Source organism: Crocodylus siamensis, chromosome 1, assembly GCF_052110815.1.
Source record: "Crocodylus siamensis isolate JL-2025a chromosome 1, ASM5211081v1, whole genome shotgun sequence".
In the NCBI taxonomy this organism is placed as follows: Eukaryota; Metazoa; Chordata; order Crocodylia; family Crocodylidae; genus Crocodylus; species Crocodylus siamensis.
Window position 1 is genome coordinate 46,534,725 of NC_143395.1, and position 12,774 is coordinate 46,547,498.

The following is a 12,774-nucleotide window of genomic DNA, read 5'->3' on the forward strand; positions in this document are numbered from 1 at the left end:
CCAGAAGAGAAGGCTGAGGGGGGATCTAGTGGCCTGTTATAAACTAGTCAGGGGGGATCAGCGGGCATTTGGGGAGTCACTGTTCCCCCGTGCACTGCCAGGAGTGACCAGGAATAACAGTCACAAGCTGGCAGAGAGCAGGTTTAGGCTAGATATCAGGAAGCACTACTTCACTGTCAGGGCGGCTAGGATCTGGAACCAACTTCCAAGAGAGGTGGTCCTGGCTCCTACCCTGGGGGTTTTTAAGAGGAGGTTGGATGAACATCTTGTTGGGGTTCTATGACCCCAGTATTGTTTCCTGCCATGGCGGGGGGTCGGACTAGATGATCTACTCAGGTCCCTTCCAACCCTAGAAACTGTGAAACTATGAAAGTGTCTTTGTCTTTTGAAAGGTGCAGACAGAAGTTGTGTTTGTTGCACAATAAGCGCCACAGCTGCAGAGTGCTTTTCAAGTGGCAAATGAACCCCCATCAACGAGGTATCAGAAAAAGGTGCCATAATTTGGAATGCCTCAGGGAACTTGTGTTCCCTAGAGTTAATTTGTTGTGCAATCGGGGCTGGTCCGATGCAGCCCAGGCCTGTCCCTGGGGCTGTCAGCAGGAAGGAAGGGGAAGTGAGCTGCTGCTTGGGGTTTCCCCAGCCTCAGCTAGAAGGGGGGACAGGGTAGGTGGATCAGAGGCCCCCACCTCACAGCCCTGCCAGCGCCCCACACTCCAGCTCAGGCCAGCTTGCTCCCTCTTCCCACTGCCCCCTCTCTGTCAGCAGGAATGGGGGCAGGGCTGGGGGAACGTGCGGTTCCTCAGCTGCAGGCAGGCTCCTTGGCTCCTGCAGGCAGGCTTTACACTCCCCCCCACCCCCCCACCTTCCCTCAACCCATCTGATGCCAGTCAGGCCAGCTCAGCACTGCTTGTCCTTGACAGCAGAGACACTGTACATGATTCCCACCCCCATAAGCCTCTGTAAGGGACAGGTCTTCCACCCTAGTATTTACACTGGGGTGCCCCCATCTCATTCCAGCTGTTCTCAGAGCAGCAGGCAGAACAGTGGGCAGGGCACCATCTGTTGGGTCTTGAGGGCACTCTAACTCATAGCACTAACTCAAGTGCCATGAGTTAGGGCAGGGGCCTGCATGTCTGTCAGCCCTCTAAATGCCCATGTGCATCTTTATGCACCTAAATACTTTTGAAAATCTAGTCCTTAGGCCTCAAAATACGTTTTGTTTTCTTTCTGAAACTTCCCCTTAGCTACTGAAACTTCATCAGATTGCTGTCAAATCATTTTGGCTGCTTGCAGATGTTAAAAAAAACCCAAAAAACATGTTTTACCAGAAGAGGCAGTGCTTTAGTTGGACGTGGCATACCCAACGTCTGTATAGATTGGGCACTTCAGCAGGATGTTTTGGCACTTTTAGCTAAAACTGATTCAACCACTTATTAGATAAAAGTGCTATAAAAGGCCCACTAAAGCACTCACTCTATATAGACATTGGGTGAACCAGGGCCCACTAAGGCACTGCTTCTTCTGGGCATGTGTGGGGCTTAGCACCAGAATGTACTGAGTTTAACGTAAATTGCTATTTGGGGGAGAGTGGGGGCTAACATCTGTAAACAGCCCTTGAGGGGTACATATAGAGCCTTGAAGCTCACAATGTTTTATTATTCATTACATACCTAAAGACAATGGTTATGACATCCCAAGATATGGGGAAAAGTTATATTTCCAGTCATGGGAATCAACTAGTTAAAAAGTTAAAGAAATGGCTAACTTTTAACTTTAACTAGTTAAAAAAGGTTAATTTTAACTTTTTTTTAAAGTATAAGTTAAAAGTTAAAAATAATTGGAAGCCGGCTTTCCCGGAGTTTTTCCTGGCACAGCCACTCTCTAGGACTTACATGGAATAATATTTCTTTATTGAAACTCTAGGACTTCTTGTTTGAGAGAGAGAGAGTAGTGTGCCTTCCTGTGAAATATGGTCTGTTAAGAACTCAGAGTTCTCAGAGTTCCTTAGTTCATGATGGCATTTTCTGTGCATTTGCAGAAGTCAACAGGGCAGCCAGTTGGCTGCAGGAGAGGGAACAAGCACAAGCAAGTGGAGACATTGATCCCAGTAAAAGTGAGGGTGAAGCAGATGATGACTTTTTAAATTTTAATGAAGATCAGAACCGGCAGCCCATGGCCCAAGAAACTGAGCATTACTCTCATCTGTGAGAAACTTATCTGAGATGTTGCCTACTATGAAAAAATATTCATGTTGTAACACAAGCATTCCCTCATCTGCCCATGTACAGCAATAGTTCAGTAGTGGGGGCTTAGTTTTGCAAGACAGAAAAGGGAGATTGTCAGATGTAAATTTTGAAATGCAGCTTTTGTTGAAGTTCAATAAGTATGTTTAAAATTAACTATGCAACAGAACATTCTTTTTGTCATTTAAACTGATTTTCTCGTTTCAGTCTAATTTTGATTTTCAGACACTTTCATTATTTCTAATTCAGATGTATTTCATACCCTTTTGTTACCTTTTGAGCAATAAAAATTGTAACAACAGAGGTTTTCTGTGGAAACAGCTTTCATTTGTCACCTGGCTATGAATATCTTTTTTTGTTATTCTGGTATACCTATATGACGCATTGACTTTTACAAAGTACTTCACATGGAGACTATGAGAAGGATCTAACATTACATAGGTATTGTTAAATTGTTATTCTGAAAATTGTATGACAAGTATAACATTGTTTTCAGGTAAAGCAGGGTGAGTTCCAAGTAAATAAGTCTGCTTCTGTGGGCTTATGGAAAAGAAACCCACTCATTACATTTGAAAATGAAAAATGATGCTAAGAGACAATTCACCATGTTTCACGCATTTCTCACAAATCAACTTAACTTTTAACTAGTTGAAAGTAGAAATATTTAACTTTTAACTTAACTCAAATTAATTTTAAAGGCTGTTAACTTTTAACTTTAACTAGTTACGTTTCTCATAAACTATTTCCCATGACTCTATTTTTCTCCCATGTTGTGTTCCACATACAATTCTTATGAACCACTATTGAACAAAAACAGCTGGCTCCAAAAGAGAGGAGCTCTATGTTATCTGCAGACCAAATAAACTCAGAATAGTCATGCCCCAACCAAGATGATGATGTTAGCTCATAGTGATGGTCATTTAAATACTAAGTGAAACAGATTATTGACGTTAAGGTAAGAGGTGGGCTGAAATTTTTTCTTCTGTATATGCTTAAATACTGTACAGTTACCTGAGATAGCCAAATTTAAGGACAGATGAATGGAGAAATATGTAGACAGAATTCTAAGTTATTTATGTCCTAAGATATATCATATAATTTGAAAAATTGTTAAAAATAGCTACTAGGGTCAAAACAATAAACTGAAATTCTATAAAATAAATTACTTCAATAAGAGATAAGGAATTCTCAGAAAAACTTTTCCACTTAGTTAATAAAATTGGAATATATGAATAAATTACAGCCTACTGAATGATAAAACCATGACCTCTCCCATAAGTTTTTTAATATCAAACAGTATATTATAAAAACATTTATAAATCTTTTCATCATTAAATAGCTAAAATATTTTCCTGTCATTTCTTAAATTTGCATTTACACATAATGCAAAAACAATTAAATAATTGGGTAAGAATATACCCTACACACCTCTTTCACAATTCTTTCAGTATCACAGACTGATGAGCTTTACTCTCAGCATCCTGTGTCTTCAGAATCTTGGGTGCATGAATCCTGCTCTATACACTGATCCTTATAACCTTACTCCTGTGGGTAGTCCAGCTGAAGCCAAAGGAGTTTGGCCACATCAGTAGTTTTACATGAGTTTAAGAGTTTGAAGGATCAGGGCTTTAAACTGGTATTTGTGTAGGATTCCCTATATACTGTTCTTTCTTGTTTCTTAGAATTATCCTATTGTAACAAATGTAATTGTGCATTTCTGTATCAGGTTCAAGGCCTTTGGATCTTGCATAAACCAATGACTGTTTGTTTAGGTTTCTGTGAATCAACTAGCTGGTAATTTATTTCCTGCAGAAGGCAAAAAACAGCTTTGGCAAAGTAGCCAGCCAAGCTTCCAAGGAATATTTGGTGATGTAGATGAAATTACCATTTGGGAGACTTTCATTTCCCACTGGTCTCATAACAAAACCATATAATCTCTTCACAGCAATTCTAGGCCACCATGCCAATATAGGAATAACTCTACTAGTAAATCCATTTCATATTTAAAACCATTTTTAATGACTTTAGAGCAAAGAATTATGTTATACCAGCATTTTAAAAACCTTTGCAATTGAAAACTATTTTTAATGACTAAAATTAGCCCTGATGATGTATTTCTCAGGAAGATTGGATCTATACTAACAGTAAACGTTTTGCAATACCTCAGAATACCAGGCTACCCACATAGGTACCCAAACTTTGATTTCAGTTTGTACCTACATTTCTAAATACTGATGCCATATTCTCAGGAAGTATAAGTCTAAAGAGCTCCACTGACTTACGGGGACCTATACTAATTTGCACCACTGAAGACAGCCCCACTTCTCCTCACAATTTCCATATTCTGTCCAAAACCCTGCATAAAGTAATCTTGTCACCTTTAGGGAATGTCTGAAGGTACTATTGCTGTAATTTAGGATGTGGTCTACAGGATGGCAAGGAGATACATTACAACATGATGGCGTTGCACTGAAATATGGCAAATAAAGACAACGAATAGAAATGGCCATAAACTATATTGTAGATTGGACATCTGTTAAGGTACTTCAGGAATCAATGTGAGGTCCACATTGAATATCTTCATTTGTGACGTCAGTGAAGGCATAAACGGATCATTAATATAGCCTGTAGATAATACTATGGTTCTGATTCTGCTAGTACTTGTATATACATAGAAGCTATCCTATTGCTTTCAAAGGTCAGTACAGTTAAGCATAAGCATTTGCAGGATCAGGGATTAATTTGAAGACACTAAGATTACTATGAAGAAAGAGAGAAGTAATCTAAGTGAACTAATAGAGATTAGAAACATGGGCAGAAAACACAAAAAAGATCTGTCTACAAAAGTGCAAGCTAATACTTCTGGATAGAATTGACTATCAATAGAAGCAAGAAATCTGGAATGTGATAATGCTGCCAAAATTTTATAAATAATCATAACAAATGCAAATTTATATATTGTAATATGGCAGCAAAAGACACTACTGTAAGTTTGGGTCTGACTAACAAAAATATCACACAACAAAAGAGAGTCTTTCTGTAGGACTCTGGCGCAACCATGTTTGAAATACGGTATGTATCTTGGTGCCTAACTGCCAGAAATATATTGACAAATGGAGGAAGTTACAAAACAATAAAAATGATCACAGGAAGAAATGCTTGATGAGAAGTGATTACATCAGCTAAACAAGCACCATTTGGCGAAGTAACTAAGGAGGTTGGGGACATAACATCCAACAAATATTTATAGTTTATAATTACTAAGAGGACAGAGAAATGACTCTAGGTGATAGAAATGGGTATGGCTAGCAGACAAAGGATAAAAAATACAGAAGGAAAAATTTAGGAAATATATCATAAAAAAATTCCTGAAAATGAAGCATTAGGATGGGAAACAGTCTCCAGAAAAGGTTTAAGCATCGTTATCTAAGGCACTAAAACTAGACTGAAAAAAGTGTAAGAAAATGTAGCTAAGGGAACAATCCTGAATTGGCAGAGAAATGCCAACAATATTTTGTGCCCTTATGAGACATCACAATGTTTCAATGGAATGTCATAACATCAACTTTCCTCATACTGGAATGATCTCATTAATAATTTCATCATAATTTACGAATTGAGTGAAAAAAGAAAGGTGTTTTTGTGAGTTAAATTGTATTTTGCATGTAGATTAACAAAGTTATAGGGCTTACTGCTGTTTTTTCATGTGTGTTTATTGAAGATCCAGAGCCTAAAACTATTAAAAGAGTTCTAAGACACAGAACTAGCTGTAGGATGCAAAAATAACATCAAATAATCCTAACTACCATGATAGTGCTACAGGGAGTTGTTTCTAAATCTGGCGTGTATTAAGGTCATAATGGCTGGCTTTGAAGAATACAGAACAGGCTCATTAACATCACATGAACTGCAAGTTATATAGTAAGATCAGATCACTCAGAGATTTGGTCAGTCAGGCAATTAGAGGCCATACCCCCATAGAAAAGGGAGTACACGAGGAATGGTCTTCTCTCAAAAGCATAATCCTTGAAGCACCGGGGAAACCCATTCCATTTCACAAGAAATGTAATCAACGGGCAAGGAACCCCCCTTGGCTGAACACGGAACTATCTGACCTCATTAAACTCAAAAGAGAAGCCTACGCCAGTTGGAAAACAGGAAGCATCACCGAAGTGGACTACATAACAGTCGCCCGCACCTGTAGAGAACAGTCCAGAAAAGCCAAGGCACAAACCAAACTCAGACTAGCTACGGGAATCAAAGACAAAAAAAAGCCCTTCTTCAGATACATGGGAAGTTGAAAAAAGAAAAAATAGGGGCCCATTGCTAATGGGGCAACTGACATCTGACGCCCAAGAAAGGGCCAATTTCCTAAATGACTTTTTCGCATCAGTTTTTCACCCTCCCAAAAGAATCACACTGTCAGAAAGGACACAAACCATCCTGGGAGCAAGTGATGGGCCCAAAATTGATGTGGATCAGGTGAGGGAACACCTTGAGAAACTGGACATTCACAAGTCTGTGGGTCCAGATGGAATGCACCTGGAGTCTTGAAAGAGCTGACAGACATCATTACATTCCCTTTGGCAAAGATATTTGAAAATTCATGGTGCTCAGGCAAGGTCTCAGAAGACTGAAAAAGAGCCAGTGTGGTCCCTATCTCCAAGAAAGGGAGGAGGGATGACCCGGAAAACTATAGACCAATCAGTCTGACATCTGTCCCTGGAAAAATCCTAGAGAAAACTGTCAAGGGATCCATCAAAACTAGACTAATGGAAGGCAAGCATCTGAATACCAGCCAACGTAGCTTTGTGACTCACAGGTCTTGTCTGACCAACCTCATCTCCTTCTACGTCCAGCACACGTTACCAGGTTAAGGGAGATGATGTGGGTGTCATATCTAGATTTCAAGAAAGACTTTCGCCTAGTTCCCTATGATGTCCTTGTGGTTAAGCTGTGCAACTGTGGCCTTGATCATCTTATGGTCCAATGGCTAAGTAGCTGGCTATGGGGTCAGACCCAAAGAGTACTAGTTGATAGGAGCCAATCAACGTGGCACAGAGTGACCACTAGAGTCCCTCAGGGCTTGCTACTTGGGCTGGTACTCTTTAACATCTTCATTTATGATGTGGATTAGGGAGTCAGATGTGAACTGGGAAAGTTCATGGATGACACCAAATTATGGGGGAGGGTAGCTGCACTGCAGGACAAGTTGGGGATACAGGCTGACTTGGACTTGGATGCACTCTCAGGGTGGGCTGACCAAAACCTGACTGTCCCGGGAAAGAACAGGAGAGAGAGGGGACAAACAGGAAAATTAAAAGAAAAAACCACTTACCTGCAGCAGGAGCCGCAGCACAGCAGGAACAAGAAGAAAAGCCCGTGCGGCTCTATCAGCCACACCTTTATTCAGCTGGGGCTGGCTGGTGATGTCACCAGCCATTGCCGATCAGCGAAAATAAAAAATGGCAGATGGCAGGAGGAGCAGAGGAGAGGGAACAGACCGGATCAATGTGCGGACTCCGAACCCACTCCAGGAACCGCCTAGGAGGGGAAAAGGGTCAGACGAGGAGTCAGGAAAGACTCCTGGTCTTAAGCAGTTGCAGCGGCCAAGCCACCGGCATGGGAAGCCGGGTGGAACCAGTCCCTGTGGTCTGCAACATCAGAAACAACAGGAACACCAGAGAAAAGCGTGCCAGAACCTACAGTACAGCAGGTGGGGGTATTGGGCACAGGTGGGAGGAGGAGGAGGTGACCCCTTTGGAAGGAGCTCAGCAAGAGCCCAGGGGAGGCATCGGGCAAGCAGGGCACCTACGTCGCATATAAAAGGGGTAACCAACCCTGCGTAGGGACACTACAGATCAATTGGAGGGGAGGACACCACAGGAGAGAGAGAGGTGTGGCAGACAAGGCTCATGAAAGGAACTAGGATGGCAAAGCAGACAACCTTTACAGGAGCATACTAGGATTGTTCTAGTAAGGAGAAAGTTCTCCCCGGCAATATTACAGAGGAAAAAAGCTAACGTGACCTCTGTGTGAGGAAGCAAGGAAGGGAACTTTCCTGATTCCCAGGGTAGCGACAGAGGCAGTGTCTTGTGTTTTCTGTTAGGCTTTTTACTTTTTGTTTCCGCGGGTGAAGGGATTAAGAGAGAGAGAGCATAGCCCACAGGGCGTCAGGGGACAATTTCAGCCCAAGGGCTGGAGTGCTCGGGACAAGGGCAGGTTCTGCTTATGGAGGGGGGACTGGACTTGATCTCACAATGTCCCTTCCAGCTCCTAATGTCTATGAAATCACTCACTGTGTGTCTGGTTTGTCTAGTCCCCTGGTCCCCATGGAGTGTTGCCAGTTTTGCAGTGTAGGACTAATCTGGCTTACCCTGTATGACATACATGCAGGTTCTACTCACTTAGCACCCCTGGTCCTCTACTCTCCATCCAAAACATTCAGTCAAGCATCCCAGTAATACATAAGTATCATGGTCAAGTATTCCTTCAGCACAGGCATAACATGAGAATGAGGAGATAAAGATACAGTTGAAAAAGGAATTTGGAAGAGAGGGAGAAGAGTGGCATAAGGGATCCATAGAAGGTAAGGAGGAGGAGGGAAGGGCAGAAACCAAGAGGGGAAAGGCCAAGAGAAAGAAGAGAATAGGACAGGAGAAGAGGACCAAAGAATAGAGTGTGCAAAGGGAAGAGACTGGAGGCCCCCAGAGACTGCCTGACCAAGAGAACAGAACAGGGGAAGAGAGAACAATAGGGGCTAAAATGGAGATTAGAATAAAAGGAAATAGACTGAATATACAATAATCACAAGAAATGGATTAAAGGACTAAGGAAAAGAAATATAAAATGAAATGACAGTGTAGCAGGGCACCAGGGTGCCTGCTACTAGCAGGAGGAATAGGGCTGCTGAAGCACCCTGGAGCAACACAGATGGGGATTGCTAGGGCAACCAGGCAGGTCATGTGGCCAGGAGGGGGCAGGGCCAGGCCCTTATAAACAGCTAGGCCAAAGCCTAGCTAGCAGTACCCTTCTGGATGCCGCAGGAGCTCTGTGGCTGAGTTGAGCGGCCGGAGTCGGGGTTTGCAGCCTTATCTTACTGACCGGCTGCGATGATGCTAGGGATGAGAACACCCTGACGAGAGGGGCTGAGAGTTTACATTACGAGCGGGTAGGCTCTTTGTTGGTTTTGTTACAGCCGTTCGGGCTTGGCTTGAGTTATGGTTAACCGGAGGACCGGGTGAGGCTGTAGGGGAGCGAGGAGGCCTCAGTGGGGCTCCCCAGCAGCCTGGGGGCTCCGGGTGCCCAGTAGGGGCACAGTGCCAGTGGGGCACAACTGTTTGTGCCGGAGTGGCATGGAGCACGGGGTTGGACCCCAGCCCGTAAGGACGGCACTTTGCCCAGTGGGGCAAAAGACCCAGGAAAGGGTCAAGGGGGCCAGGCATGGCTACAGCCACCTGAGCCCCAAGCGCGGGAGGCGTGCAGCACCGAGGGCGCGGTACAGACCCCGGAGTGGGCACAGCGCCGAGAGTGCGGTACAGGCCCCGGAGAGGGCGAGGCCCCGGAGAGGGCGCAGCGCCGAGAGCGCGGTACAGGCCCCCAGAGAGGGCGCAGCACCGAGAGCGCGGTACAGGCCCCCAGAGAGGGCGCAGTGCCGAGAGCGCGGTACAGGCAAGGGTCAAGAGCGCAGAAACGACCCAGGAAAGGGTCAAGGGGGCCAGGCACGGCTACAGCCACCTGAGCCCCAAGCACGGGAAACCCGCAAGCGCGGAGAGCGTGGCAGAGACCCCGAGTGGGGCCGCAAGCGCAGAGGGCGCGGCGGAGACCCCGGGAGGGGTGAGAGGAGCTAGGGAGACCCAAGGGCGTCAGTAATAGGCCGGTGGGTGAGAGCCCGGCCCAGGGGCGCCAGGTGGGTGATGAGCCCAGGGTGCCAGAGGGAGAGCACCTGAGGGGCAGGGGACCAGACAACATCCCCCGGGACAGCTGCGAGGCTTGGGGTGTGCTAAAGGGGAGGTTTGGAGGCACGCATTTGCCCATAAGGCTGGGGTGAGAGTAACCCCACTTTGGAACGGAGGGGATACCATTAAGGTGCCATTAGGTGGAAGTAGGCAGCCTCCCATTCTGAACCTCAACAGCAAAGATGTGGCGGGCGAGTAGAGGGTGCCAGACCACCCTAATTGGCACGGCAAAGGGGCGCTCGCGAGCTCACGGCCGCTCGCGGGGCCATCCGTGACAGACAGGAAAACATCAAAAGCATTAGAAATGTAACCGGGGAGAAGAGACAGGAGAAAGAGAGAACTGGGGGCAGATGAAAGGGAAAAGGAGAGAATTTAAGAGATCAATGAGAAAGTCAAGCTGACAACAGTACTTAATAACACTTGGTTTTGTGTGCAAATAGCATGGCTTACCCAAAGGGATGCAAGTTGGGAGAAGGAAAGTGAACATCATGTTTATTATGGTTCATACATAAGGTTATACAGCTTTCATAACTGGCCCACTTAAACTAAAATAGTACAATTCTCTTTATGTGGCTGCACTCCTATCGTTATAAATTAAGGGCAGGCAAAATACGGGCCGCAGGCCACATCTGGCCTGCCAACTGATTCTGTTCAGCCTGTGGATAAGTTTTGGGTAGACCTGTATCATGTTGGTTAGTATGTTAATATGTGCTATTTTGATTATGTATAGAAACAACACAAAGAAACCTTGATACTATAAATGCCATAACAATTTTAAGTATAGCTAGTGTTAAACATGATTCATTTTATGTGTGCAGCCCTCAACAGTTCACTAAAACTCTTTAAGTGGCCCTCCAGCCCAAATAGTTGCCCACCCCTGGTCTAAATACTAACAGTTTACTCCTGCATTAGAGAGGAAATAAGCTACACTGATATAAGCAACCTGTATGCCAATCTAACCGAGGCTCATTAGGAGTTATAACTATATAGCTAAAAATATTTAGTATAAATATTTCAGTTAAAAAAAGTATAAATATTTCAGTAAAAAAGTAACACCCCCCCATATCAAATAATGATGCCAGTAGGAAACTAAGTATAAGCTGCAGAGTGAGAAAAGGTAGGGCTTGATCCAAATTTGGTACAAAAAATAGTGTAAAGCTCATAAGCCCTCAGAAATTGCCTTAAACCAATGTATCTAGTGTTGAGCTCAAACACAATTTCAGCATAGTGCTTAGAATCTTTGATAAGTCTAATCATGTGAGAAATTTCAGCTGCGTAGATGTCATGTGTTGTAAAACAGAAAATCTGCTGGATGATTTCAGTACTGAAATCCTGACTACAAGTCAAAATTTTTAACAAGACCCTTCACAGATGGATAAAAACAACAGTTAAAAATTGACATTAAAATGCACTCTCACAAATTTAGTTCTACAGTTGCCAGTCATGAGATTTTCCAGTTTTCTGAACTGAGGAAGAATTAAAAACAGCATGTCTCACAAAACAAAGCTACATTCCCTGCCTCTATGTGATGTTGTGTGTGTCAGACCGCAGAGATAGGATACTCACAGGTTTTCGAGTTGGTGTGACTTGAACAGAGTGGTAAAATTCAGGCTGAACTCGGCTGCTTTTCTTGATTTTTCTTTTCCTGACAGAAGTTTCTTGCTCGCTTAGGTGATGAGCTTCCACTAGAGGCTGTGTTTCTTCAAGGCGAGGTGCTACACGTCTTCTAGCATGACGAGGACTTGATCTAAAACCCTGTGACATAAGAAAAGCAATGGTAATGTCTGATAATTCTCAAAATGCAGGATATAATAACAAACATATTGGGAAGGATCTCATTTAAAAAAACTAGCACTACAAACGTAGCCTGGTTAAAAATTTATAAGTTAAGGGGCATTGTTAAGTTATAGCATCACATTTACTTAACAGCTCTTTTTATACCTAGATTATATATTTATTATAGGTACAGCTGGCAGTGATAGCTAGAGTTGCATCCCATTATAAGTCCATGCTCAGTTGATCATAACTTTGCCAAATGTTATGTATTAAGACTAAAAAAATTCAACACGTGCTCTCCCTCAGACTGAATTATTCCAGAGAGCTTAAGCAAAAGATGGATCAGGGGTTTTTTTTGTAAAAGATGGATCAGGGGTTAGGGAAAACTAAGTAGCCTACCATCAGTAATTTTTGCCAACCATTTTTTTTTTTTTTTTTTTTAAAGAACTTGACCACCTTCAGGGTTCAAAAAAGGATGTTGAAATTTGGCAGCAGATCACTTCTCAGGTCACGGAGCTGATTTTTGCTGCCACGATGTAAATCCATCCATAACTGACCTGGTTCAAGCCTCTAAGCTGTAAAAATCTCTGAATGTTCCATCTATGTTCAACAATTTTCCAGCCAACGAAAATATCATTTCCACATAGCAGTGGGATTTGCCCCACTACTGTCAACACATACTACTTGTGTTGTGTGTGCCAACCTTGTATGCCAACTGCATGCCAACCACATTTTAATATACTCAAAGTTCAATGTGTCCCAACTCTGCGTGCACTGCATATGCTCCCAGATCTTCC

The 12,774-nt window shown here is 43.5% G+C and overlaps 2 protein-coding genes across 11 annotated transcripts in view; one reads left to right on the top strand and one right to left on the bottom strand.

The window, feature by feature from the left end:
* Window positions 1–12,774, bottom strand: part of DST (dystonin) — a 486,590-nt gene that overhangs the window by 450,802 nt on the left and 23,014 nt on the right. For all 7 annotated transcript variants that reach the window (XM_090034292.1, XM_090034349.1, XM_090034342.1 and 4 more), the window contains exon 3: window positions 11,768–11,956. In XM_090034292.1, coding sequence (XP_089890418.1) covers window positions 11,768–11,956 — 189 coding nt within the window. The remainder of the gene's footprint in view (window positions 1–11,767; window positions 11,957–12,774) is intronic.
* Window positions 1–12,774, top strand: part of BEND6 (BEN domain containing 6) — a 107,919-nt gene that overhangs the window by 32,213 nt on the left and 62,932 nt on the right. For 3 of the 4 annotated variants that reach the window (XM_090034369.1, XM_090034423.1, XM_090034414.1), the window contains exon 2: window positions 11,873–11,978. The exons of the other annotated variant lie outside the window; for it this stretch is intronic. The gene's annotated coding sequence lies outside the window, so the exon portion shown is untranslated. The remainder of the gene's footprint in view (window positions 1–11,872; window positions 11,979–12,774) is intronic. 4 annotated transcript variants of the gene reach the window in all.